General features: G+C 54.5%; 9 protein-coding genes across 9 annotated transcripts; 7 read left to right on the top strand and 2 right to left on the bottom strand.

The window, feature by feature from the left end:
* Positions 1–814: 814 nt before the first annotated feature.
* On the top strand, positions 815–2,836 carry CLAFUR5_00361 (Carboxypeptidase S1 B; the record flags this gene model as incomplete). The annotated part of the gene is made up of 3 exons (XM_047899509.1): positions 815–914; positions 1,036–2,224; positions 2,269–2,836. The coding sequence occupies 3 exons, from the start codon at positions 815–817 to the stop codon at positions 2,834–2,836; spliced, it is 1,857 nt and encodes a 618-aa protein (XP_047756659.1).
* Positions 2,837–3,288: 452 nt separating this feature from the next.
* Positions 3,289–4,076, bottom strand: CLAFUR5_00360 (60S ribosomal protein L16; the record flags this gene model as incomplete). Its single annotated transcript, XM_047899508.1, has 3 exons — positions 3,289–3,740; positions 3,810–3,945; positions 4,056–4,076. 3 exons carry the CDS (start codon positions 4,074–4,076, stop codon positions 3,289–3,291), a joined length of 609 nt encoding a protein of 202 aa, XP_047756660.1.
* A 791-nt stretch (positions 4,077–4,867) lies between these two features.
* CLAFUR5_00359 (uncharacterized protein) lies at positions 4,868–5,821 on the top strand (the record flags this gene model as incomplete). Its single annotated transcript, XM_047899507.1, has 2 exons — positions 4,868–4,945; positions 5,021–5,821. The coding sequence occupies 2 exons, from the start codon at positions 4,868–4,870 to the stop codon at positions 5,819–5,821; spliced, it is 879 nt and encodes a 292-aa protein (XP_047755466.1).
* A 682-nt stretch (positions 5,822–6,503) lies between these two features.
* On the top strand, positions 6,504–8,406 carry CLAFUR5_00358 (putative acyl-activating enzyme 6; the record flags this gene model as incomplete). Its single annotated transcript, XM_047899506.1, has 3 exons — positions 6,504–6,677; positions 6,735–6,930; positions 6,992–8,406. 3 exons carry the CDS (start codon positions 6,504–6,506, stop codon positions 8,404–8,406), a joined length of 1,785 nt encoding a protein of 594 aa, XP_047755465.1.
* Positions 8,407–9,351: 945 nt separating this feature from the next.
* CLAFUR5_00357 (TATA-binding protein-associated factor mot1) lies at positions 9,352–15,113 on the top strand (the record flags this gene model as incomplete). Its single annotated transcript, XM_047899505.1, has 2 exons — positions 9,352–9,365; positions 9,431–15,113. The coding sequence occupies 2 exons, from the start codon at positions 9,352–9,354 to the stop codon at positions 15,111–15,113; spliced, it is 5,697 nt and encodes a 1,898-aa protein (XP_047757149.1).
* A 433-nt stretch (positions 15,114–15,546) lies between these two features.
* Positions 15,547–18,006, bottom strand: CLAFUR5_00356 (tRNA ligase 1; the record flags this gene model as incomplete). The annotated part of the gene is made up of 1 exon (XM_047899504.1): positions 15,547–18,006. One exon carries the CDS (start codon positions 18,004–18,006, stop codon positions 15,547–15,549), a length of 2,460 nt encoding a protein of 819 aa, XP_047755467.1.
* Positions 18,007–18,393: 387 nt separating this feature from the next.
* On the top strand, positions 18,394–18,992 carry CLAFUR5_00355 (uncharacterized protein; the record flags this gene model as incomplete). The annotated part of the gene is made up of 2 exons (XM_047899503.1): positions 18,394–18,633; positions 18,687–18,992. The coding sequence occupies 2 exons, from the start codon at positions 18,394–18,396 to the stop codon at positions 18,990–18,992; spliced, it is 546 nt and encodes a 181-aa protein (XP_047757151.1).
* Positions 18,993–19,722: 730 nt separating this feature from the next.
* CLAFUR5_00354 (uncharacterized protein) lies at positions 19,723–20,218 on the top strand (the record flags this gene model as incomplete). The annotated part of the gene is made up of 2 exons (XM_047899502.1): positions 19,723–20,054; positions 20,101–20,218. 2 exons carry the CDS (start codon positions 19,723–19,725, stop codon positions 20,216–20,218), a joined length of 450 nt encoding a protein of 149 aa, XP_047757150.1.
* A 372-nt stretch (positions 20,219–20,590) lies between these two features.
* CLAFUR5_00353 (uncharacterized protein) lies at positions 20,591–27,390 on the top strand (the record flags this gene model as incomplete). Its single annotated transcript, XM_047899501.1, has 8 exons — positions 20,591–21,244; positions 21,361–21,374; positions 21,428–21,540; positions 21,588–21,742; positions 21,854–21,997; positions 22,053–22,169; positions 22,399–22,936; positions 23,000–27,390. The coding sequence occupies 8 exons, from the start codon at positions 20,591–20,593 to the stop codon at positions 27,388–27,390; spliced, it is 6,126 nt and encodes a 2,041-aa protein (XP_047757153.1).
* Positions 27,391–27,451: the final 61 nt, after the last annotated feature.

Genomic DNA, 27,451 nt, shown 5'->3' with positions numbered 1-27,451 from the left:
TACGGAGCGTCACCTGATAGCCTGCTGGAATGCCATTTGCGAGTCAGCCGGAAGATCATGGTAGTACGCGGCCCATCACTCCAAGACGACGTTACGACAGTTGGGGATGACGACTGTCGTAACGTGCTGCTAGTAGTCACAACGCCGTAGGTATGGTCGCTGCGATATGGCCACTCTGCACTCTCACAAAAGTACCAGGAGCCAAGGCATGAAGGTGTTGCTATCGAAGCAAGGAAAAGCCGTCCAGCTTCTGCACTCACAAGCAGCCAACTTCTTCGTTTGAAAGCATTACTTGTTCTGCCGGGGCCAACTCACAACTCAACGTAGGGAATACCATCACTGCAAAGGTGTCGTTGCATGAAGATTCTGGAGTCACAGAACTTCTTCACCAATGACAGCACGTTGCCGAGAGACGTCCCGCCGTGTTCGAGAGAAGCTCGACGAGCTGCCTATTTTTCTTTAATCTGCTTGGGAGAATTCTCGCACTGTGCACAGTGCCGCAGAGCCCTTGTCGATGGGGGCCGGTTCCAGTTCCGACTGGGCCCTAGTCGCACACGCGGAGTCTCGAGCAACGCAGATTTGCATCATGGCGGAGCACACGGAAGCGATTTACAGGCTGTCTCGCGTCCCAGACTTCACAGTTATCGACAAGAACCAAGGCCCGCTAGAAGCACCTTCTGCATACAGCATGTCTTCCGCCTGCAGGCTGCAAAGCTAATGCTCTGCCATCGTACATGGACTGCCGAGACCACACATTCTCTTCCGTACCTGCAGTTTAGCGTGGTCGCTATGGATAGCCATCAAATTGGCAGCGATGTACGTCCACAGGTCCCTGTCTGCCACGGAGATGACAGCGGGAATGCAAGATCTTGCCACCAGGCCCAGTAGGATAGCGTGGCATCGTGCACTTGACGGTGAGTAGAGCTACGGCGCTACGGTCAGTCTCAGTCGCTAGTCGCACATGGCAGACTCCTTGCTTCAATCGAGAGCGGCGACTCGATGTTAACCTTTGCACTGTCTAAGACTGTTCAATAGATGACGAGGAGATGAAGTTCGGAGTATTACCCGCCTATGCTGTTGCAACTTTGCTTCAGATCACAACGGCACAATTCATCACAGCACCGAAGGATCTGATCACCACCACTGGTAACGGATATCCAGTACGATATAAGGAAGTGCCGAGCGGTATCTGTGAGACTGTTGAAGGCGTGAAGAGCTACTCTGGCTATATTGATGTCGCAGAGGACCAACATCTCTTCTTCTGGTTCTTCGAGGCTCGGAATGAGAACCCTAAGAAAGCACCGTTGACTCTATGGCTCAATGGCGGTCCTGGGGATCCCTCAATGGTCGGCTTGTTCTCAAGCAATGGCCCCTGCTCCATCGATTATGATGGCAATGTACAATTCAACCAGTACTCGTGGTCCAACGTCTCCAACATGCTGTACCTGGACCAGCCTACAACTACAGGACTCAGTTACTCAGAGCCAGTCAACGCATACACATCTGAGAATGGCCACATAATAACCCTCCCCAATGATGTGTGCCCAGAGGCTGCGCCGGTGGACTCTTGCGGTACTCTGTCGTCCAGCAACGCCAGTCTGACGGCCAACTCCACAACCAATGCCGCACCCAATGTCTACAAGGCTCTACAAGGCTTCACTGGTGCTTTCCCGGACTATGCTAGTAACGGCATTCACATCTCTACAGAATCGTATGGTGGACACTACGGTCCAGTGTTCGCAGACTACATCGCAGAGCAAAATGCAAAGAACCACACAGGCAACGCCCACATGGAGCTCCGTGGACTGTCAGTCGGCGATGGATGGTTCGACCCAGTCATCCAGTTCCAGGCATACTACAACTTCACAGTATCCCCTGGAAACACATTCGACTTCAAACCCTTCAACGAATCGATGGAGAAGCAAATGTACAACGCGCTCTACGGCGAGGGAAACTGTCTCGACCAACTTCTCGACTGCAACGCAGGTGGTATCGACAGTGTCTGCTCGGCTGCAGACAATCTCTGCTACGACGATGTGCAGTATCTCTACGATGCCGTCACCGGACGGGATGAGTACGACCTGAGAGAGCTCTCGCCTGATCCTTTCCCGCCAACGAGCTTCGTGGCGTATCTCAACAAACCAGAAGTTCAAGAAGCGATTGGAGCGTTCACAAATTTCAGCTACTCAACCACAAACCTAGGAAGTGGCACGGTCGCCACTGCGTTCGGCACAACAGGCGACGATGCCAGACAACTCGACATCATAGCGACGACCAAGAAGCTCGTCGAGCAGGAGGGCATCTACACATCGTGCACTACGCTGGGGATGCTGACTATAACTGCAACTGGCTCGGCGGCGAAGCCGTCGCAACCTTCATAAACGCCAACAACGACAACTCCACCCACGCCGGCTACGAAAACGTCACAACCCCCGACGGCATAGTCCACGGCGTCGCCAAGCAAAGCGGGAAATACAGCTTCGTGCGAATTTACGATGCAGGCCATCAGGTGCCATTCTACAAGCCGGCGGCGGCGCTCGCTGTGTTTGAGAGGATGGTCAGGCAGGTTGATATTCCCACGGGCGAGGAGGGGAATCTTGGGTATGTGAGTGTTGGGCCGGAGAGAAGTAGGTATCGGAATGATCCGGCTACTGTGCAAGAGGAGGTTTTGGATGCGGGGTGTGGGTTTGTTGAGAAGACGAATTTGCCGGTTCGTCCTGAGGATGGGGCTGGGAGGAGGAGGGGAGGAGGAGGAGGAGGAGGAGATAGGGATGGTGTGGGTGGTGGAGGTAGTGAGGTTGAGGACCTGTTCTGCGACCTGTTCCTCGTGCCCTGAGGTCATCAAATCTGTGCGTTTATGAGAGTACAATATGGCTGGCAAAGTATGTCACCTGAACAGGCAAGTCGTGAGCATGTCAGTAGATCCTTCAATCCGTGGCGAATCATGTCGGTTGGTGAGACTGGATGCAGTTCGGCTTTCTATCAATTCGTGCCGTCGCTGCTTGCTATTACGGCCATGGGCACTGCTGTGTCGCCTGTCAAAGACCAACGCGCTTAAGTACAAGACTGGGGCTATGATCTGAGAGACGACTCTGAGCGAGCTTGTGAGGGTTTTGGTAGTCATCATACGTTTTCAATCTTTTGCGACACGTGGACGCTGTCTGAACGCCTTGTAACGTAACTGCTGAGACCATACCAGAAGTCGCTAACCGAGTGCGACTTGCCCCAAACATCATGCAGAGCCACGTACTGCGGCCTCAAAAGAGGAAACGCCCATGTAGTGTCCATCTAGTAACCGAACGACTCGAGCTGCTGCTTGACGTTGTCTGGAATAGCAGCCTTCTCCTTTGCCTCGGCCAAGCTCTTGCGTGCAGCCCGCTTCTTCTCGTAGTATGCCTGGCCCTTGACCTTTCTCCTCTCCTCGAGACGTGCAACGACATCCTGGTACTTCCAGCCGAACTCGTGACCCAGACGACCAACGGTGCAGTACTTGCGGCCTGGCTTGAGGCGGAGCACACGGAGAGCCTGTGGGACGACCATGCGCTTCTTGTGGTCGTATGGTGGTGGGACACCCTCGAAGGTCTTCAGGCGCTCGAGAGCCTTTGCGCCGCGCTCGGTCTTGTGAGGGATCATGCCACGCACTGTGCGCCAGAACATCTTGGCGGGTGCGCGGTAGTGCCATGGTCCACCACGCATTGCGTTGTAACGGGTCTGCTTGCGGAGGAAGGCCTGGTACTTCACTGTAGGGGGATCGTGTTAGTATGCATGTCCGGGCGTGCATCGTGTGGTGGTGGTTTCGTTAAACGTACGCTTAGCGCGGAAGAACTCGCCGGAGATGTTGAGGGCCTCGCAGCGGACGACGACAATCTTCTGGCCATTGAGGAGCTGCTTGGCGACAGTCGAGGCCAGACGACCGAGGAGGTGGCCCTTGCCGTCGATTACAATCTGTGAGAAGAGTCTCAGTATGTGTTGTGTTATATTCCGCCATGTCCACCGAATCTCCAACATCCTCACATCTCCTCCTCTCGATCGTGTGTGCAAAGAGTGAGACGTACCACGGGCTCGAAGGTCGACATGTTGCCTGTGTTGCGTGGGGGGTTAGTTGAAGTCGTCGAACTTCCAGTTTCGAAGAAGTCGCGATGGACCTCAAATTCGCCCACGGAAGGTGCTCGGCTTGGCAAACGCAAGCGGGACTAGCCGTGGGATCAGGCCTGAGGCATCAAGACATCCCTCCGTCGCCAACATGTTACAAGAACTGCTGTACATATGCATCTTTGCTAGACATGGTCGATTGCATTTGTCTTCTTCTATCCAGGTTGTACATCGAAATAATACTTGATGTCTACACTGCAGCAGATCTGTCGAAGCGTCAAGCTCACCCAGCGTGATCTGCAATGTCGAACTTGCACGACTTGACCCATGTGCCCGCGGCGTCATCGCAGGGCCCAACTTGAACTTGGTGCAAATCTGTAACAACGAGAGAAACGCATCGCTCTCACGTGTGTCCATACGAGTACCCACCCTGCCACCGTGCCACCAGCACTAGTCTTCCACTACTTATACATCGTTCTCTGCAAGAGCACTCGCAACCGTGGCGTCCTCTCGCAGCATCGAGGAAGCCTACAACTCGCTGCGCAAGGGCAATCTCTCGTCCATCCTGCCGCCGGGCATCAACAACCTCACAGACACTGTCGCCCACGCGTTCACCCACTTTGCGCACAAGCTGTTCAACACCAGCAGCCTCGACGATCCACCACCCGAAGAGGCGACGACCGCACTAGAGCACTTCCTCGACTTCCTCTACAGCCGCACTGCGCTCGAGAACACCTCACTCTTCCTTGCACTCACCACCTTCCTTGTTCTCGCCATGTCGTGGACCTCGCGACTCGGCAACTTGGGCCGCTTTTCGCCCTTCACACGCTCTCCGCCTCAGGGCTCAACAAAAGTCAGTGACGCCGACTTCAGCTACATCACTGCAGACGACTTGCGCAAACATCAAGCTGAAACTATGAACCAGCAGCAACAATCCGGCGACCCGACCGCCGATCTGGGCCCGCCTCGAGACACCGACATCATTCGACTGCGCAACAAGAAGCATGAATATGCTGTGCACTTTCCCGCGTACAGCATCGCAAAAGGCGAGCTTACTATCGGACAAGTGCGAGAGCAGGCAGCTAAGAAGATTGGCACTGCCGACCCACGACGCATCAAGCTCTTGTACAAGGGGAAGAACTTGAAGGACGACTCAAGAACGTGCAAGCAGGAGGGTCTGCGAGAGGGAGCGGAGCTCATGTGCACCATTGCTGAAAAGCTCGAGTCACCAAGCTCCAGCGACGACGAGGATGACGAGTTTGGGTACGATGCAACCACAGCAGACGGCGAGACGAAGCGACGTCGCAATCGAGGCAAGAAGACCAAGCGTCGTAACAAGCGGGAAGAACGCGAAGGTGTATCTGGAACATCCACGCCGCAGCCCGGCGAGCCTAACTTGGGCGTACCGAACAGCCAGCAGCATTCCCGTAATCAGTCTCCCAGGCCGCCGACATCCCCTGCTACGCCTCTGGATAAGCTGAACGAACTGCACCAGAAGCTACAGACCTTCATCCCCGACGTTCGTACGTTCCAGACTGCCCCGCCGTCGGATCCAGCCAAGAAGGAGTTCGAGCACAAACGACTGTCAGAGACCATCTTGACTCAAGTTCTACTCAAGCTCGACGCTGTTGAGACGGAAGGCGACGCTGATGCCAGGACTCGTCGCAAAGCACTGGTGCAAGAAACACAGAAGGTGTTGGCGGACTTGGATGTTGCAATGAAGTCATGAGAAATAATTGCATGATGTTTTGGACTTCACAGGCTGGGCGACTCATGTCCGGAGCTTATCTCGTCAGGCGTTCACGGCGAACTCACTCCCACTGCATCTGCATGGCTCGGCGTTTTGCAGCGATCCGAAGAACAATGTTCTTGCCTTCGGCTTCCATGTAGAGCGAATATCTCCGTGCAGAACACGTGGAAAGTCTCAGCGGTAACGACATGGATTTGGCCTACCTCTGTGTTCGACTCGTTTCCACATCGAGCAACAGGACTCACCTGCCCCAGCCTTGTAAATCACGTGCTGATTTAGCCATTGACCTCGGGACAGTTGCCCATTCGCCGAACCCTGGCCGTCTGACCGAGCGACCTCCACACAACATCCACCACCCACCACCGACCGCGATCGAACTGCCAACCTTGTGCCCAGCAGCTCTCCGCAAACCTTCTTCCTACGTAGCTCCACGCGTGGACTGACCTGATCTTCCTCGCTGTATGCACTTGAACCTGTTTCACTCGTGCCACATCTCGTCCTCCATCCAGACCTTCAGAACGACTCTGCCACACCGCAGGCCCTCAGCGGTCGAGCCTTTGTCGACTCTGCATTGCCACGACGGTCTCGGTCGAGCCACTAATTGCCCGATCGAACAAACAACACTGCGGCTTGTAGATATAGCAGTGTCTGCCTGCCCGCCATGTCGTCCGCCATGAAACGCCTGTCCAACCTGGCCGCACACTTCGTGCCTTCATCGAGTTCGCCCACGGCTGCAGACAATAGCGCCATGAAGGATAGCTACCAGCACTCACACCACATCCACCAGCTCAGCCCGACATTCTTCCTCCCGCGAGCAGCGAGCATCGAACCAGACGTACGAAGCACATAAGCGTCGATGTTGACGATATGGACATTGACCAAGGTTATGTAGGCTATCGCGACATATCACAAGACGGCCAATGCCAAGATATTGCAACGCACATACCAAGAGACAGCAGATCGTGCAAGAGGATTGGCATACTACCTGAAGAAGCATGGGTTCAAAAGAGTTGGCATACTTTGCACAAATACTCCAGCGTTCTTGGAGTCGATATATGGCATTGGAGGGGCAGGTGCTGTCAATGTTGGTGAGTACAGGATACGATGTACACTAACGTCATTGTTTGGCTGCTAACAAAGACTTCTCAGCCATCAACTATCGTCTGAAGATGGAAGATATCACGTACATCTTTGACCACGCCGAAGTCGATCTAATCATCGTGGACGCTGAGTTCAGGTCACTACTCGATGACTTCAAGCAGTCGCATCCAAACGTACCGTTCATTATTGACACGGACACGGATGAAGATACCGGCGAATTCGACCAATGCGTCCTCGAAGGTATACAACACGACGATCGAAACGGTGGACGCGGCTGGGCAGGCCTTGAGACCGAAGTACCGCAAGAAGATAGCATGGTTGCGATCGCATATACTTCTGGCACTACGTCTAGGCCGAAGGGTGTTGAGTATACTCATCGATCGGCGTATTTGGCGACTTTGGGTAATGTCATCGAGAGCGTCCTAAACACAGCTCACCCGAAGGCTCAGCGATGTCACTATCTCTGGACTTTGCCAATGTTCCACGCCATGGGATGGACCTTTCCCTGGGCGGTCACCGCTGTCCGTGGCACGCACTACTGCCTTCGCAAGATCGACTACCCATACATCTGGCAACTGCTGAAGGAGCAGCACATCAGCCATTACAACGCCGCGCCGACCGTCAACACCCTGCTATTGGCAGATCCGAACGCAGAGAAGCTCGAGCATCCAGTGCGAGTCACCGTCGCCGCTAGCCCGCCCTCTGCCCATCTGTTCGAAAGCATGGAGACTCACAACCTCCGACCCGTCCACGTTTACGGCCTAACTGAGACGTACGGCCCGATCACCAAGGGGTACCTAATGCCTCAGTGGGAGGACCTGCCAGTGAAGGAAAAGTACGCAAAAATGGCCCGCCAAGGTCACGGTTTCATAACCTCCCTACCCGCGCGCGTGATCAAAACCAACCAAGACGAGAGCGGCAGCTTGGACGCCAGCGAGAAGATTGAAGACGTCGAGAAGAACGGCAAAGAAATCGGCGAAATCGTCTTCATCGGCAACATTTGCGCAAAGGGATACTACAAAGACCCAGTCGCAACACGCAAACTCTTCGCCGGCGGGGTGCAGCACTCTGGCGACTTGGCCGTCTGGCATCCCGACGGCGCCATCCAAATTATGGACCGTGCGAAGGACATTATCATCTCTGGGGGTGAGAACATTTCATCGGTTGCGCTTGAGGGGCTGCTGATGACGCATCCTGATATTCTTGAGGCGGCGTGTGTTGCTGTGCAGGATAAGAAGTGGGGGGAGGTGCCGAAGGCATTTATTACTGTTAAGCAGGGGAAGAAGGGAGGTATGACTGGGCAGGATGTTATTGAGTGGGCTAGGGAGCAGAGTCAGATTAGTCGGTTTATGGTGCCGAAGGAGGTGGAGATTTTGGACGAGTTGCCGAAGACGAGTACGGGGAAGCTGAGGAAGAATGTACTGCGGGATTGGGCGAAGGGGAAGAAGAGGGAGGCTGAGTGAGTTGGTGTCTGTTGTGTGTTCTCGATAATGCTAGAGATGTTGCTGAGCTGTGTGTCCAAGTTCGATAATGTAGATATTAGTACTGAGACCTTCACCTACACAGTGTCTACGACGTGGTTACTTAACGATAAATACATGCATGCTATGGCGAGCACTTTGACGTTATCTGAAGCATACAGATAGAAAGAAGAAGGCGCACGTATGAGCCCGTTCTCACTTCTGCCATCGCTAGATGAAGATGTCGGCGTTCGTCGCTTCCGTACAACGTCAAGAATACATGCATGTGACGTGCGTGTGTATATCATGATATGCTGCAAGAGAGAAGATGTATGGAGATCCGAAGCACCTGCATGTCGCACAGAGATTCCTCTGCCTAGCCGGCGGGAAGCCTGAAGATTAATCTGCCTCGACGAACGGTGAACGTCCGGCGCAGACCGTCTGTCTGTCGGTGCAAACGGTGGTGCGATGGGACTTGAGCGGTGAGTTTTGTGACGGTGATGGAAGTGCCAACGACGATGATAACAACCTACCACTGTGCATGATAACGTAGACAGTATTCACAGAAGGATGTGCACGAGGAAAGCACGATGTTTGCAGGAGAAGGAAGTGTGGCCTGTGCAGAAGGCGCCTCCCGCGCGAGCTAGCGTGACCACAGCCCGTTGCTCCTGCCAGATACATAAACCGCGAATCCGCCCGCCGCGTTGCTGGCCTCGTCGAGACACAGCTCCGACTTGCCGACCTCTGATTGGAGCACCCATCCTGCGCTTCGCAACGTGCATACGGCCACAACACTCCACAGTCCCCAGCACCACACACTTTTGCATGACATGACCACCGCCGTCTAGTACTCGATGGACAGCTGCGACTCTATGCTCCCTCCTCGGCGGCTGTCTTTCTTCCGCGCGCTCTTTGCATAATTCCTCCGCGACACCATTTGCGACGAAAATGACGACTTCACGGTAAGCATAATGCATGCACACCTAAAGCTCGCATTAGCTTTCACTAACTGTCACGTGACGCACAGACTTGACCGACTGGTCACACTGCTCGAGACTGGCAGCACTCAGCTCATCCGTAATACTGCTGCGCAGCAGCTCGCAGACGTTCAGAAGAACCATCCAGACGAACTCTTTAATCTACTAACACGAGTTGTCCCTTATCTACGATCACCGTCATGGGACACAAGGACCGCTGCTGCCAAAGCTATTGGCGGTATCGTGGACCACGCAGAAAAGTACGACCCTAATGCCACCTTGGACGATGTGAAACCGGACCTTGAAGCGAACAGCAACGCCGTCAAGACAGAGAATGGCTCTGCGGAGGCTTCTCCGGAGCAGTTGCAGCTTGCAACCCTGGACGTCGAGGCAATCCTGACCAACGGCAAAGAGTTGCTTGGCAGTGCTGGAAAGCGATATGACTTCAAGCTTGCCGGCCTCACTCCCGCAGAGCGTCTGGCGCATCAGAAGAAGACGCTCACTGCCCGTCTTGGCTTGGGCGGGGAGTACACCGAAGACGACCTGGTCGACGAGAAAGACATTGCCATCCGACCCTCTTCATTCACCACACCTGCTCTTCCGAGACTCGATACTGACGCAAATCAGCAGAGTCTCGACGATGCTACAATGAAGTCTCCCGAAGACATGCCTCCTCAGACGCCAGCAGGAGGCGAAATGAGTAAGCGCCAGCTCAACATGCTCAAGCGGCGGCGCAAAGAGGAGCTCAAGCGTGACAACAAGAAGTTCAAGTACGATCTAGGTCCGCAACGTGGGTCGACGAGTGTGGCAAATACTCCCATCGACGACGTCAAACAAGAAGTCAAGCAGGAGAATCAGGAGAACGGCAACGCTGACTACTTTTCGCTTGAGCGTAAAGGTGGTGACGATGACAGCAAAGTTGTGTCAGAGTTCAAAGGCGCCCCTATCCCGGAAAAGTCCACTCTCATAGCCGACGCTGAAGAGGACGGAAACGAATGGCCCTTCGAACGGCTGTGCGAGTTTCTGACTGTCGACCTGTTCGATCCACAATGGGAGATACGACACGGTGCTGCCATGGGTCTTCGCGAGATCGTACGTGTACACGGCGCAGGCGCTGGACGCCTCGCTAGCAAAACCCAGGACGAGAATGATGCACTCAATCGAGCTTGGCTAGACGACATGGCCTGCCGGATATGTTGTGTCTTCATGCTTGATCGTTTCGCAGACTACGTCTCGGACAATGCCGTTGCGCCGATCCGAGAGACTGCTGGTCAGGTTCTCGGTGCAGTGCTGCAGTACCTACCAGCATCGTCAGTGCACGAGGTCAATCGTATACTGCATCGACTCGTCATGCAGAAAGATCTGAAGGTTACGCGACGCATCTGGCATGCTTGTCACGGCGGTATGATTGGCATGCGCTACATGGTTGCGGTTCGCACGGATCTGCTGTTCCAGGATCGCTCTCTGATGGACGGAGTACTCGAATGTGTCATCAAAGGCCTTGGCGATCAAGACGATGATGTACGCTCTGTCAGTGCTGCAACTCTGATCCCAGTGGCGAAAGAGTTCATCAACGTCCGATTAGATGAGCTTAGCCACTTGATCAGTGTGGTGTGGGAGTGTCTTTCAAGCCTCTCGGATGACCTCAGTGCCAGCACTGGCGCAGTCATGGATCTCCTTGCGAAGCTTTGCAGTTTCCCAGAAGTACTCGCTGCCATGAAGCAGAACGCTGCCACGGATCCTGAGCAATCTTTCGACGAGCTCGTACCACGACTCTACCCGTTTCTGCGACATACAATCACGAGTGTTCGCTCTGCCGTACTTCGAGCCTTGCTGACTTTCATCAACATCGAGGGTACTGATACCAAAGGCTGGATCAACGGCAAAGCGCTTCGCTTGGTGTATCAAAACCTTCTGGTGGAACGCAACGATGGAGTGCTGAAGTTGTCACTCGACGTCTGGAACGCGCTGTCCGATGCACTTGCCGTACGAGGGCCGAATGCCTTCAAAGAAGAGTTCGAGCCACATGCTCTACCACTTGCGGCGCTCACGGTTCACCCTATTGGTATCAGCCGACATCCGATTCCCATGGACGCGACCCTGTTCATCAAGCCATCTGGCCAGACCTACGCACCACTGGCCAGCGCTCATCGTCAGTCACCAGTCAACGGATCTGAGCCAGCTAAAAAGCGCCGGAAATCCGACAAGAAAGAAAGCTCTGCACCTCCGCCAGCGCCCACCACTGCCCACAACATCGATGCGGCAATCATGCAGGGTGACGTGGACTTGGTCGGAACTGATGTTATGATGAGAACCCGAATCTTTGCGACTCGTGCTTTTGGTAAAGCATTATCTTTATACCCTGAAACGGATCGTGAACCTCTATTTGGGCTCAAGTTACTACCCAACCTGAAGTCGATCTACGGCACTACCCAGCTGTTCACTGCAATGGTTATGGAGTACTACGCTTTGAACGCGAAGGAGAAAGGTCCAATGTTTGACGTAGCTTCTGCCGAGCTCCGGGTACTGGTGGAAGAGGATCGACCAGGCTGGTACAGCGATCTGTCGAGCTACTTGCGCATTGCTCGAGCACAGTGTCAGCAACTGTTGAACACCTTCCAAGAAGCTGGCACAGCTGGTAGCAAGCTCCCCATCGTCGCAGTGGTCTGTCAAGGCGAGCCGGAGGCAGGAAAGAATGCATTTTCCATTGCAGATGCAGAGAAGATCGTGACCCAAGATTTCGAGAAGCTGAAGAAAGGGTTATCAACAGTGCAGAGAATGTCAGCTGCGGACAACCTGCACGGGGCAAAAAGGGATGCTGAGCATGCAATCAAAGAAGTGCAGAGCGCAAAAGCACAAGCCGATTTGCGCATTCGCTCGTCAGCAGCAGCGGCTCTGGTTGCATTCCAAAATATACCCAAGAAGCCTCAGTTCACGATCAAGGCGTTGATGGACAGCGTCAAAGAAGAGGAAAACACGGATCTCCAACATCGTTCGGCGACAGCGATATCCGGCCTCATCACGCAGCTCGTTGCAAACGAACGTCATAAGGTGGTGGAGAAGGTCGTTGGCAATCTCGTGAAGTTCTGCTGCATGGAGACTGGCGAGACTCCCGAGTTCCATCCCAATGCGGATAAAGAAGCTGGGATATTGTCCCTTCAGAAGGACGAAGACATCCAGGACCGCCCCGATGCCGCGCAGCACGAGCGTGAGGTCAGAGCTGCGAGGATTACTCGTCGCGGAGCAAAGGATGCCCTGGAGCAATTATGCCACACTTTTGGTCCCGACGTCTTCGTGCGGGTGCCAAAACTTCAAGCCATCATCGCGGAGCCCATCCGACAATGCTTCACCGCGGATCTCCCCCAAGACATCAGCGATCCCGATATGACACTCGGTCAGGAAGCTGTAGATGCATTGTCGACTTTAAGAGCGCTCATAGCCACGCTTGATCCCTCGCTGCATGGCTGGGTGCTGGAGTTGCTGCCCTATGTGGGCAGGGCTCTACAATGCAAACTCGCCGTTCTACGCTACATCGCCGCGAAGTGCTTTGCGAGCGTGTGCAGTGTCATTACTGTACAAGGTTTCACAATGCTCGTGGAACAGGTGATACCTACGATCAGCAACGCCCACGAAGTCGTCTATCGGCAAGGCGCCATCGAGTGCATCTACCACCTGATACAGGTCATGGGAGATGGCATACTACCATATGTCATCTTCCTCCTGGTGCCTGTGCTTGGGCGCATGAGTGATCCCGACAGTGGCGTGCGACTCATCGCGACCACCGCTTTTGCGACGCTCGTGAAGCTCGTTCCCTTGGAAGCTGGTATACCTGACCCACCTGGTCTGCCTCAAGCTTTGCTAGAGGGACGAGACAGGGAGCGCAAGTTCATCGCGCAGATGCTGGATCCGAAGAAGGTTGAGCCTTTCACGATTCCTGTTGCAATCAAAGCAGAACTTCGCTCCTATCAACAAGAAGGTGTCAACTGGCTGGCGTTCCTCAACCGTTACCACCTGCACGGCGTGCTCTGCGATGACATGGGTCTTGGAAAGACACTGCAGACTCTGTGCATTGTTGCAAGCGACCACCATATACGCGCTGAAGAGTTCGCGAAGACACAAGCACCGGACATGAGGCGAATGCCATCCCTCATTGTCTGCCCACCAACGTTGACCGGACACTGGAAGCAAGAGATTCGTACATATGCTCCTTTCCTCACAGCAGTCGCATATGCAGGCCCTCCCTCGGAACGTGGCAAGGTGCGCGATCAGCTGGCGACTGCAGATGTTGTAATCACATCTTACGACATTTCACGAAACGACGTTGACATCTTGGCGGCTATCAACTGGAACTATCTTGTACTGGACGAAGGGCATCTGATCAAGAACCCGAAGGCTAAAGTCACGATCGCAGTCAAGCGCTTGGCAAGCAACCACCGTCTCATCTTGTCTGGCACACCTATCCAGAATAACGTACTGGAACTTTGGTCGCTCTTCGACTTTTTGATGCCAGGCTTCCTCGGCACAGAGAAGGTCTTTCAAGAGCGTTTCGCGAAGCCAATCGCTGCCAGCCGATTCGCCAAGTCTTCGTCGAAAGAGCAAGAAGCTGGTGCGCTTGCCGTGGAGTCCTTGCATAAGCAAGTCCTGCCATTCCTGCTTCGACGCCTAAAGGAAGAAGTTCTGAACGACCTGCCGCCAAAGATCTTGCAGAACTACTACTGTGACCTCAGCGATCTTCAGAAGAGACTGTTTGATGACTTCACGAAGAAGGAGGCGAAATCTCTGCAGGATATGGCAGGCAACCCGGACAAGGAAGCGAAGACGCACATTTTCCAGGCCTTGCAGTACATGCGTAAACTTTGCAACTCTCCAGCCATGGTCATGAAAGAAGGACACAAGCAGTATGCTGCAACACAAGCATTGCTGGCGAAGGAGAACTCAAGCATCAAGGATCCGAAGCACGCACCGAAACTGACAGCTTTGCGAGATCTCCTCGTCGATTGCGGCATTGGAGCAGATCAAGGCGACTCAAACGCGGTGCCTACTGCAGATCAAGCAGTCTCGCAGCATCGAGCCCTCATCTTCTGCCAGATGAAAGAAATGCTCGACATGGTCGAGAACACTGTCCTGAAAAAGATGCTGCCGGGCGTGACATTCTCGCGCATGGACGGTTCCGTCGAAGCCTCCAAGCGACAGGACATTGTCAATCGCTTCAACTCGGATCCATCCATTGACTGTCTCCTCCTCACGACAAGTGTCGGAGGTCTAGGGCTCAACCTGACAGGTGCAGATACCGTAATCTTTGTCGAACACGACTGGAATCCACAAAAGGACCTACAAGCCATGGACCGCGCACATCGCATTGGACAGAAGAAGGTGGTCAACGTCTACCGACTCGTCACAAGAGGCACTCTTGAGGAAAAGATCCTCAACCTCCAACGTTTCAAAATCGACGTCGCATCGACTGTGGTTAATCAACAGAACGCCGGTCTCGGCACGATGGAGACGGACCAGATCCTGGACCTCTTCAACTTGGGGGAAACGGACCCGAATCTCTCCATCAGCGATAAGCCAGAGGCCAATGGCGTTGACGAGAGTAATGCTGTGGATGCGGAGGGCAATATGAGAGAGAAGGGGAAGAAGGGGATTCTCGATGAGCTTAGTGAGCTTTGGGATGATAAGCAGTATGAAGAGGAGTTTAATCTTGATGGGTTCCTCAAGACGATGAAGGCGTGATTGTGATTGTGATGATGGAATGGGATGGAAGGGACCTGGGCATCTTTGTTGTTGTTGTTGGTGTTGTAGCATAGCGTTGGCGTTGTGGTGGGGAAAACCGATAACGCGTTCAAGCGTCATGGAACGGAAGGGACGAGATCCATGAGAGGTGTTGTTGTGATATGTAGTGCAATGATGCTGACCCGGGCGTGATAGCCTGGAGGTCTTTTCAGTTGTTGGTACTTTCTCGTGATTCAGCGCTATGTCGTCGGTTTCGCTCTTGATACACATGGTAACGTTACGCTGGTCTTCTTGCGCTTCATTGGCATAAGCATAATGTCTGTAAAGACTACCTCCACCAAGCACGCCTGGTGATCCCAAACACGCCAGTAAATGCTACGCTACAATATCATCACCAATGCACTCCCACATTCGCCCCACTCCATATCCATCATCACCTCGAAAGTACCCCCTTGACCACTCCCTCAAGCTCAACATTCCCCTTAACAGTCATCTCATAAATCCCATTCTGCCCACTCCCCTCCCGCAACCACCGAGCGAGCAAATCATTCGACTCCTTAGGCTTGACATCCGGCGATGCCGTGCCGACTGTGACGTGCGCAGTCTGGTTCACAGAATTGAACAGCTCCGTGCTACCCTCAGCAGGGCTGAGACGAACCACAAACGCCATGATCCTGTCGTCCCACACCAGGCGCTCCAGGCGGACCTTGCTCGTGCCGATCTTTGCATCCGGGAGCACAAAGTCTCGGGATGGCGTTGGTGCTGAGGCTTTGGTGTGGAGGTCGTTGAGGTGTGCCCATTGATCTGCGTGCTGGCTGGCTGTTGCGCGGTGGATCAGGGTAACGTGGAATTCACTCTGGATGCGGCGCTGGTTCTTCAGGGTGTTGTACATTCTCGCAACGTCGGCTGGGGCATCGGCGAACATGGCTTGGAGGACAGAGGACACGCGAGCTGCAGGTAGTTGTGTGGCGAAGTACTCGACCTTGCGTTCCTTTGGTTTCGCCGCGCCGTTTGCCGCAGCGTTGGGATGTGCGTTCGAGTTTTTGTTGCCTTTGCCGCGGTCATCGCGACCCTTGATCTCGTGCTTAAGGTCGACTTGGTAATCGTGCATGGCAGCTTCGATGGCGGCATCCATATCGTCGCTAGTTGGCATGTCCTGGTCGCCAAAAAGCTTGGGGTACTCTGTGTAGAGTCGCGAGATGACGGTTTCTAGGTTCTGTCTAGACGACGAGATTGGGTCGAGATCGACGACTGTGTCGAAAGCATCGTCGGGTTCTGCCTCGGGGTTGACTGGCTCGAAGCGATGCAGGAAGCCTTCCATGATGCCAATAATCTCACCCGCGCCCCTGCTGGTGTGGATCGTCTGGTGATTGTCTCCTCTGGACAACACACGATCTTGAAGAGCGGCTCGGATATTGTTGTAGTTGCCGCGATCATGAACGAAGTGCAGTGCAACGAAGCGCGTGTTCGGGACAATCTTCTGGACGTCTTCGATCAGCTGTCTTCGCTCTCTTCGTTGGTGGTTGTTACGGTCTGCCACCATGGCAGAGTGTTCGACTAGCTCCTGTGCGCATGCTTGGGCGAATGCCTGAGGCTTGCCTCTCTTCACGGTGATGTTGTCGTTCTGGATGTGACCCCAGCCAAATAGTTTGCACAAGGCTAGAGCGACGGTGGTCTTGCCACAGCCGATGGTGGCCACAGGAACAAGAATAATGTCTCGATGCGCGGCGTCGTTTGACACTTCTCCTTGCTGCTCTTCCTGACGGATGATGTCGTAGCCTCGCAGGCCGACCTCAGCTAGGAAGTCGTCTCGCATCTTGATGATGCCATGGTTCAGGTTGTACTCCTTCGCAAGCTGCGGGTTGCCATGAAGTTGCCTGCGAGCGAAGTCGATGTATTTCTCCGTGATTTGCTTGTGCTTCTTGTACTTGGTCTCACGGCCGCCGATGATAGCCTTAGTACACTCGCGCCACTGTCGATACATCAGGTAAGGCTCCTCGAACTTGTACTTGAAGAACCAATCGTGCCAGACGTTGGTATTCGCTTTTGATTGGCAGCGTATGACGAAGCCCTCAGTATCGCGAGCTTCGTAGTTGCCAGTCTCCGCGACCTTGTCGAGAAAGTCTTTGACTTCGTGGATGTTGTCCTTGATGACATATTGCGTCTTCTTGAAACCCCATTCGTCTGCGAACTGGTCGACGAGGTGATGTGGATATGTTGCAAACTCTGGCAGATTCAGATTGATGCCATGCAGATAGAGTCCGGCAGTCTCTGGAGCATATGCAAGGACGTGTTCCTCGAACTCATCGTCGCAAAGTTCTGCAACAGCAGTGGCGTTCATCTGTCGCAGCTTCATGGCCAAGTCCTGCTTGGTCTTCCCAACACTGGCAAGATGGCGCTCGACCCACCTCTCTCCAGCTTGTGCGTGGCTCGTCTCCGTGTCTCCTCGAGATCCAGTTGAGTGCTTGCTACATACCAAGAGTGTTCCGTCCTCGAGGCCTGAAATGAAAATGATGCACCCGTTCTCCTTGACGCTCAATTCGTAAGGTCCACGTGTGTTCTGCTCTACGTTCTGCCACTCGGTCTCCCGAACCTCTCCGTGATTGAAGAACTTGTCGTATCCTCTGGTGGCGATCTCCGGTTGGCCCTTGCGAGTCCGGGTTGTGAACAAGCCTCGGGCATATGTTGGCAGGTGCGGCTTCTTGTAGTCCCATTCTTGCATCTTCCACGAGTCGACAGTGATGTCGGTCCCGGCTACCTCGAAGGTATTCTTCTTGGTCGAGAATGCACCCTTGGATTTGCCTTTACCTTTGTTGCCTTCAAGTGCTCGGAGCATTTCAGCCACTTCCTGCACATCTTGAGGCCGATACGGCGCTTCATCGCGGTATGCCATGTTGTGTGAGAAGTAGCGCAGAGTTGCTCTGATAGCAAGTGATGCAGCGTCCAGATTGGAAGTTGCTTGCGACCACTGCAAGGAGTGTTGTTGTTTGTGGTCAGACGAAAGGAAAGAGTTGTCTCGGATTTTGTTTGCTTTTCTCGCGAGAAGGACAGATGAAGTAAAGGGCGGACCAACTCGAGTCACTTGCGAAAAGAGACACCGCTTCAGTGAATGCTCTGCTTCTCAGGCGTCCTGTCTTGGCCAACACCTTCGTTTGTCTGTGTCACAAGAAAGTTCATGACTTTCACCTGCGACACCTGTGGCTGAACGTGTGGATCTGGTGGGGTAAACTTCACACAAAGATATACCGCACCTACACACCTACAACATCACAACATTTACATGAATCGGCCAAAGAACCGGCAGCCACGCCCGCCGCGCGATCAACCACGAGGCGGGCGAGGCGGTGGAAACCCTCGCAATGGTACTCGACCAGAGTATCATGCCGTGCCTAACAAGCAGCAAGTCGTTCCTGGCGCCGGTGTGTTCATAGTCCTCAAAGCGGATCAGCCCACGGGTCGTGAAACCCTAGGCGTTGTGCAGGATCTGCTCACTCGAGGCGATCATCCTAGAGGCATCAAAGTCTGATTGCCTTGCATGGCGTTGATTCGATTCGTGGCTGATGATCTTTGCAGGTTCGGCTTGCTGATGGACAGGTTGGTAGAGTGCAGCGTATGGCCAGCGCTTCCGGCGATAGTAGACCAGGAGGCATGCCATCCTTAGGCACGATCCGGAGACGAGACACCACTGAGAACTTGTCTGAGCCACCAGCGCGCTCTTTGGCCGACTTCCTACCACCCTCGACGTCGGAGAACACCGCGGAGACAGGACTCAGCAGTGAACTGACTTTCACCACTGCAACAGCTTCATGCCCGATATGCGGACAGTTCGACGGTGATGAGCTGGCCGTTTCACGTCACGTCGATGAGCACTTTAGCTAGGAGGCGCATATCACAGCTAGGAGGTCGCACGCAGAAGCATTGAGGGCTCCGCTCGAAGAACTCCGCAGATTCGGCATGGTTCAGCAGATGCAGACGTACAGCCTCAAGATGGAGATATATCTGCTGCGCGGAAAGTTTTGTGTTCTGTCCGGTGCCAAAAGCTGGCCCATACATACAGGAGCTGGATCATGTTCTGCTTCCGAGCATGACAACAGGAAAGCGTGGCAATGTCTCAACGTTTGTAAGCATCGAGACACGCGTCTCCACTTGGTAGAGAATTGCGTGCTCGGAGCACTTCGTTCCATGGGGACGGATCAAGGAGAAAGAAGAAGCGATGAAGAAGATAAGGGACGTTGACTTTCCTGCCTTCATGTCAGATAATGTGAAGCCTTTACAGGATTGCAGTAATATCGTGGCTGTAGATTAGGTTCGCGGTACTACCGAATGATCTTGACCTCTTTCCTCACCTGTAGTCGGGGTCCGGCTTCGAGGTGCCAAAACACAATCCCAATCGGCTTCCAGCCTCCACTCCTTTACTCCCAACTTCCAATCGCTTCCCGAGCTTGCCGTGCATGAGCATTGAGACTTGGACAATGCTGCCTCGCCCTGCCTAGACTGTTCGGTCAGATTCGGAATGCTGCAGCACCTAGACGATATGCTCTCAACCAATGCAGCTGTGTCGTCAGAAGAGCGGTCATGCCTTGCCAACAAGCACAGGATATCCACCGAAATGCCAAATGTCCTCTCTGCGCACGTGCTGCGGTATGCACATGCTCCACGCGGTCAGTCCCTCGCAGTCCTCGGCGAAAGCTACCTTGCTGTTGGCTGTAGCTCAGGCTCGAGTCGTCCAACAGCAACGCGCCGTGCTCCCGCCCGCGCGCTGGTGGGGGAGCATTCTGCATTGCTAGCTGCAGACCCTTTCGCAAGTCTTCCTGCACGCCAGCTTTCAGCAGCGGAGAAGAAGATGGCGGTGAACGAGGCCCACGCAGCGAATTGTCAGCGCATGCCCGCCACATCCACCAACAACGCCCGTCTGTCTGTCTGCGCCGGGAGAGCAGAGCCGTGAGTGGCGGCTGTCTGCAGGTAATTCGTGCATGAGCGTCAACAGAGTTGCACTGCACATTTGCTCGAACACAACCACCGTCCTGGCCGGCGGACAGTTGCTCTATGATACTCATGGCAGGCGATGCTTGCTGCGTCCGAGTCCTCTGACCCGTGATGATTGATCGACACCGCAACGGCGCATGACGGAAGTGTTTCATGGGATGCGGCTAGTCTCTCGGCTACGATTGGCGTGATACACTCTCTCGAAAAGCCTCCCTGGGGGCAGGGGGAGAAAATCCCGGTTGGTGTTCACACCTCCTCGGCGGCCTTGTGCGCGAGCAAACGACCACACTCCACGACGCCCCTGCATCCTTCTGCTTTTGAGACGAGACAGCGCACTCTCCGCGATATTCAGTCGCTACGGAGAGACCTATCCATCACCGACCTACCCGCCTCTCATCCTCTCCGAACCTTCGTCGATTCCCACCACAATCGATCGCCTTCCATGATATCAGCCTCGTCGCACGGCTTTACGATTGGGTCGGTCTACCTCAATGGCAGTCTCTGTCGCAACCATTCGCGCAGACGAATTGCTCAAACGCGACACCCAGCCACCTACTTATCGATCGGTTGAACGAAATTGCTTGAAGACGCGCATAGGAGCTCTTGTAGCATTCTGGGAGAGCATCCATGTCGCAAAGTGCAATGTGTCAAATGACGCGCGTGCTGTCGTTCCACGCCAACTCTACAGGCCATATGGATCTGCTCTTCCGCGTGCTGGTGTGTTGCCCACGTATGAGGAGAGTGTTCTCGATGTGCCGCCAGACTATACCATGACCGACGCGCTCGCGAAAGTGCACACCTCCGACGAGTCTGGGATCATCACGAGCAACAAGGTCGAGATCGGCCAAGACCGCAAACAAGAAAATCACGAGCTTTTTGGTGTGCTTGAGAAGCTGGATCTTCAGAGCTCAGACCATATCAGAACTCACGCAGGCAAGAAAGCCAAGAAAGCAGCAAAACAGGCCCAGATGAGCAAGTGGGCAGATAGTGATAACGAGGAGAAGAAAGAGGGCGAGGATGGTGCTGCGGGAGATGACAATGCGGGTGGAGGCGATGCAGGCGGTGCTGGAGGTGATGACCCTCCGGGAGGTAATGGGGGCGACGATGGCGACGAATTGAATGATTCAGGAAAGAAGGGGAAGAAGGTACGTGCTCAAGGTCACAAGGCATCGTCTGTCTAGAACAGGTGTCCTGCTCCCTCGCCTTGCTGAGATATTACTCCATGGTATTCGAGTATAGCTAACGTCTCCTCTCTGCATAGGATAAGAAAAAGAAGTAGGCACTGGATCATGACGTATCTGGCGGCGTCCAAGGCTAACAGAGGATAGGAAAAGTATTTGGGACGATCTGGAGGACGAGGAGAAAAAGAAAGAGGAAGAGGAGGCCAACAAGGCTGGGGAGCAGCCCGCATCTGGCGCTGCCGATGCTTCTCCAGCGGATGGTCTGTCTGAAATAGACCTCACTCAACGGCATAGCTGACAGTAACAGACTGGGGATCCTTCGCCGCAGTTGGAAAGAAAGGCAAGAAGGGCAAGAAGGGGCAGGTGGAGCCGGAGCCTGTTGCTGAAGTTGTCGACGTGCCAGCCGTAGAGGTGGCCGCCGATGATGATTGGAGCGGCTTCACTACAGGCAAAAAGAAGAAGGTAAGCGGTACTACGCACAGAAGTCTTTGCGTGACTGGCGAGAGTCTCATGTGGCGCGCAAGGCTCCTCGCTCCCCTTTCGGGAAACGCGAACTAACGGACATCACATTAGAAAGGGAAGAAAGAGCCTGAGCCTAAGCCTGAGCCTGAGCCTGAGCCCGAACCAGAACCAGAACCAGAACCAGAACCAAAACCAGCAGTAGAGGCAGAAGATCCTTGGGGGTCGTTCGCGACGGTAGGAAAGAAGAAGTCCAAGGTAACGCTACTAATTGCATACATTCCGGACGTGTTGTCTAATATAATTTGCACAGAAGAAAGGTGAGCCCGAGCCGGAGCCCGAACCGCCTGCCCCCGAGATACCACCACCAGCAGAAACGAACGACGACGACTGGGGTTTTGGCAAGAAGAAGAAAGGCAAGAAAGGCGAGGTATGTTATTTACGGACTTGTTTCCATCTGTTCTCGCGTGTCCGCGCTAGATCGAGATCGCCCCACGGGGAAGGGTGCCGTGAGCTATGACCAGCAATCTTAAGCAGCATTGCCTATCGATTAACACCCGACGCGCTGCTGGTCTCCTGATCTCGAAACGGATGCCATACTCGTTACATCACAACGACCATGTGTCCTCTTCGTCAATACTGACTGCTATTCGCCACAGAACGAGCCAGTCGCCCCCGAACCAACGAAGGAAGACATGAACTTCGACGACATCAACCTCAACGACGATAAGACAGCCCCGAAACTCGACATTGACTTTGGACTCGGGAAGAAGACTGAACCTGCCGCTGAGAAGTCTAGTGGGTTCAGCTTTGGAGGATGGGGCAGTGGGTGGGGTAGCGGAGCTGCCGCGTCTTGGGGATTCGGTAGCTCCCAAGCTGAGGCTCCCGCAGAGCCGAAGCAAGAGGAATCCACGGGCTGGGGTTTCACCTCGACGTCGTCGAAGAAGAGCAAGGATACGAAGAAGTCCAATGCATTCGACTTCAGCTTCGACGATACTGGCGGCGACGCTCTTGCTGACACACTCGACCTCGGTGCGCCGGCAGCCAAGGAGGAACCCAAGGCAGAAGAGGATTTGTGGGGGTCTACAAGTGCTAAGGACAAGAAGAAAAAGAAGAAGGGCGCAATGGTAGAACCAGAACCGATCATCGAGGCTCCGCCGCCACCGCCTGTAGAGCCACCGGCGGAAGAGGATCCATGTAAGGACGCTCATGGCTTTTGCCCTCTTCGTTGGAGACTCTTAGACTAACATACCTTACCAGGGGCTTCGTTCAGTACCAAGAAAGACAAGAAAAAGAAGAAGGGAGCAGTAGCAGAACCCGAGCCCATCGTCGAAGTCCCTCCACCGCCGCCTCCTGCTCCAGAAGAGCCGCCAGCAGAAGACTCTTGGTCTTCCATAGGTAAGAAAGATAAGAAAAAGAAGAAGGGCGCTTCGATGTGGGACCAACCTGAACCTGAGCCCGAGCCCGAACCGATTGCGATACCAGAGCCAGAGCCTGTCAAGGAGAAGGAGGATGAAATGCCCTTCGGAATGTCTGCGAAGGACAAAAAGAAGGCCAAAAAGGCGGGCAAGAACGCTATTGTTGAGCTCCCAGTAGAGGAGCCTCCACCGCCCCCAGAGCCCGAACCTGAGCCTGCCCCAGCAATGGTGGACGCTTTCGATGGATGGGGCAAGACTACCAAAAAGGACAAGAAGTCGAAAACAAAGAGCACATTTGACTGGTCTGAAGAGCCTGCTGAACCGGTGATTGAAGTGCCTCCAGTCGTGGAGCCTGAACCAACGACCGATTGGCTGGGCGGTGGTTGGGCAGACACTTCGAGCAAGAGCAAGAAGAAAGGCAAGAAAGGGGCGATGGAAGAAGTGCTGCCACCTGCTCCGCCTCCGCCTCCACCCCCGCCAGAGCCAGTCGCCGATGCGGGCGGCGGGGATTGGTTCTCAGGGTTTGGCACCACGAAGAAAGCCGACAAAAAATCCAAGAAGGGCAAAGTTGATGCTTGGGAGCCTGCTGCGCCGGCGCCTCCTCCTATCGACGATGCGTTTCTCATGCCAGAAGCGGTCGTTGAGCCCAAGGCTGAAGGAGTGGATGACTGGGCGAACTCTTGGTCGACTGGGACCAAAAAGAAGGCAACCAAGAAGGACAAGAACAAGGGCGTGGTGGAAGTGTCCGATCCTAGTCCCGGTGCATCGATCTTATTGCCTGAATCTGTCCAGGAGAAGTCTGCAGAAGATCCTTGGACGACAGGAAAGAAGACCAAGAAGGGTGCGAAAAAGGGCAGCGCTTCTGACGCACCTCCGGTTGCACCTCCCCCGCTTGCCTTGGAAGATGTCCCAGCACATACGGCGGACGGAATGGATCTACTTGACATGAGTGCGCCTCCGGCAGATGACTCTTGGGGATTCGCAACTACAACGAAGAAGAAGGGTCAAGTAGACAAGAAAGGATCCAAGATCGTCGAAGCGCCTAAAGTGGAGGAGCTCACGCTGTCGAAGACCAAATCGAAAGACTCGAAACGGTCTGCCTTCGATGATATCCTTGACATCGTTGAGGAGGCTGAGCCGGAGCCCGCGCCAGAATCACCCAAAGAAGAGAAGAAGGAAGACAAGTCATCTTCTTCTGGTTGGGGTCTTTTCGGCAGCAGCTCTAAATCGAAGCCAAGCAAGAAGGAGACCCCCAAAGAGCAGAAAGAAAGAGAGAAGAAGGAGAAGAAGGAGCGCGAGGCCGCCGAGGCCGCCGAAGCAGAAGAGGCACAGCGCAAAGCAGATGAGGATGCCTTTGCTGCTGCTCTTGGTGAGGATCCGAACGATATCCTCGATCTTGACGACGAGCCCGCACCACCATCGAAGAAGTCTTCTAAGGACAAGGACAGCAAGAAGAAAGGTACGGATAAGTTGGGCAAAGTCGACAGCAAGTCCAGCAAGAAGTCAGAGCCTAAGGAAGACCCAATTGCTGCCATCGTCAACGCACCGGAGCTAGATCCGGATTTGGATTTTGACGAATCAAAGAAGACCGACGGCTGGGGATTTTGGGGTTCGTCACTCAAATCTACCAAGAACGCCACACCCGCGACTGCCACGAAGAGTAAGATTGGCTCGGACCTCTGGGCCAATCAAGACGCAGCTTACAACGGCAGTACGAAGATGCCAGATGTTTCCTTTGGCGACAATGGGCTCACCTCAGCAATGCCGCCACCCAAAGCGAGCGCGTCTTCCAAGATGAAGGCTAACGCGAAGACATCGAGCATTCAGGACCGCATAAAAGCACTGCAAGGCGACTCCACCGACGCCAAGCCATCAAAGTCGAAGAAGGGCGCTAGTGCTGCACCACCCGAGGACTTCTGGCCTGAGCCTGAGCCAGAACCGGAACCTGTCTTCGAGGTACCAGTCCCAGCTGCGGTACCCGAGAAGAAGTCCAAGAAGTCGGGCTCCTCGAAGAAGGACAACAAGAAGGACCTGTCCGCTGCTGAGCCGGTCATTCCTCACTCGGAATCTCCTGTGCCTGGAGGGTTCCCTGTGGACGACATCCTCGACTTTGACCCAGAACCGGAAATGGTTTCACCACCGCCGAGGAAGTCTTCCAAAGATAAGAAAGTGTCCAGCAAGTCTACTAAAGAATCGAAGTCGAAGAAAACAGAGCCTGTGGTGGTTGAAGCGCCACCGCCGCCGACTAACGATGACGATCTCATGGGAGCCGGCGACGATGACCTCCCTACGCCGCCGCCCGAGGACGAGACGAAAGACAAATCAAGGTCTTCGAAAAAGGAACGCCCAAAAGTTGTGCGCGACACTGGCTCGTCTTCGTGGGGATTCTGGGGTGCGACTCCATCTAAGAAGCCGACAAAGAAAGACGGTGCCACAACTCCTTCCAATGAACGGCCTGCGGGGCTTTCTCGATCTAAGTCGGCGCGCAAGCCCTCTGACAAGGACCCACTCGAGAAGTCATCCAAGTCATCAGGCTCCGACAAAGATGGCAAGCGCGAATCAAAGTCTCGGCCAAGCACTTCTCGTGGCATGAGCTTCTCCATGTTCGGTATGGGAGGGACTCCAGCCCGTTCAAAATCGACTCGCCAGTCTACCAAACCCAGCTCACGTCGTCACTCCACGGCTGTCGAAGACAACGGCCTCATGTCCCCACCGCCAGAAGATCACGAGATGTCAGCCAAGGCAGCCAAGGTTATGGGTGTCAGTCGCTCCAAGTCCACAAGGGAGAAGTCTTCTCGTAAGGTCCCAGACCCATATGCCATTGACTCGGATGACCTTGTCATGGTCGACGCGCCTGAGGATTCCGCCAAGGACATGGCCGAGCCCAAGCAACGCAAAAAGTCGAGCAAGTCAAGACGGGAACCATCTTACATGTCAGGCGGTCTCGGAGGCGCGGACGATGAGTTGATGCCCGATGCAGTTCGTCACTCTGATGAGGCCAAAGTCTTTTCTGGCCCCGATGATCTCGCATTCGTGGAGCGACCAGCACCAGTGCGAAGAACTACCTCCAGCGCGAAGAAGACGGCTGGTCTGATGGGAGGCATCTTGGGCGCCTTCTCTGCTCGACCAACGCCAGATCGTCGTCAAAGCAAAGCCTACGAGAGCGAGGACGGTCGGCGCAAGCGCGGATCAGCCTACGATGACGACCACGCGAAACGTCTTCGACGAGAAGATCGCAAGGTGAACCGTAGTCGAATGCCATCCGATGGCAACGCCTACGCAGATCCTGTGCCCATGACTGATGTGGAAGACGCTGAAGCAAAAGAAGCTCGTCGGCGGGAGCGTCGTGAGCGTCGCGATCGCGAAGCCGCTGACGAGGAGGCTCGTGCCGCTCGTCGACGTGAAAAGGAAGACAGCCGTCGTGTTAGGGCACGCGAGGAAGAAGATCAGCGCGAGGCCGAAAGACGTCGAGCCCGTCGCGCGGAGAAGGAAGCACGCCGTGCCGAAGATGATCGTCTTGCCCGCGAAGAAGAGCAAGCTCGAGAAGAACGCCGCGAACGTCGTCGCGAGAAGGAACGTCAACGAGCCGAGGATGAAGCCGCAGCAAGCTCAAGACCTAAGACTGACAGGCGACGATCATACATGGACGCTCCGGACGACGACGAAGCTCGACGAGTGCGCCGAGAGGAGCGCAGATTGCGCCGTAGCGTGGATCAAGGTACCGAGAAGGAGCGACCACGTCCCTCACGTCGTCGCTCTGACTATCCTGCAGCTGACGGGGTTTATGATAAGCGCAATGGTGAGCATTCCCCTGGTGTGGTCCCCTCGCCAATTGCTCACGCTATCAAGACCGGCGGTGATAAAACTGCGTCTTGGGTGCACTCTGTAAACGAGGACCGACCGCCGCCTCCACCCATCGAAGGCACAATCATCGATGCGCCTGTACACTATGCCGAAGATAACGCGCCTGACGCTCTTGACGACACCACGGCACGCGAATACCGCAACAGACGCAGACGAGAGCAGGGCGACTACGCCGACGAGGACTCTGAGCGACGTAGAAGAAGGCGGGATGTTCCCAGTGGCAGTGGCGGCAGCTCTCATGGCCGCAACAAGAGCTATGGCGGACCAAGCAACAGCCTTGGATATGATGACATGGGCGCGAAGACATGGGATGGGAGGCCAGCAAACAACCGCAGACAGAGCTGGTTTAAGAAGATTGCGGGCTTCTAGAGCATTACAAGCATGGTGTTTGGGCTTGATTTAGGTTATACCCTGTTGATTTTTCGGCACA

Source organism: Fulvia fulva, chromosome 1, assembly GCF_020509005.1.
Source record: "Fulvia fulva chromosome 1, complete sequence".
Lineage (NCBI taxonomy): Eukaryota > Fungi > Ascomycota > Dothideomycetes > Mycosphaerellales > Mycosphaerellaceae > Fulvia > Fulvia fulva.
Note: the sequence above shows the minus strand (reverse complement) of the source record. Positions and strands in the feature narration are given on the sequence as shown.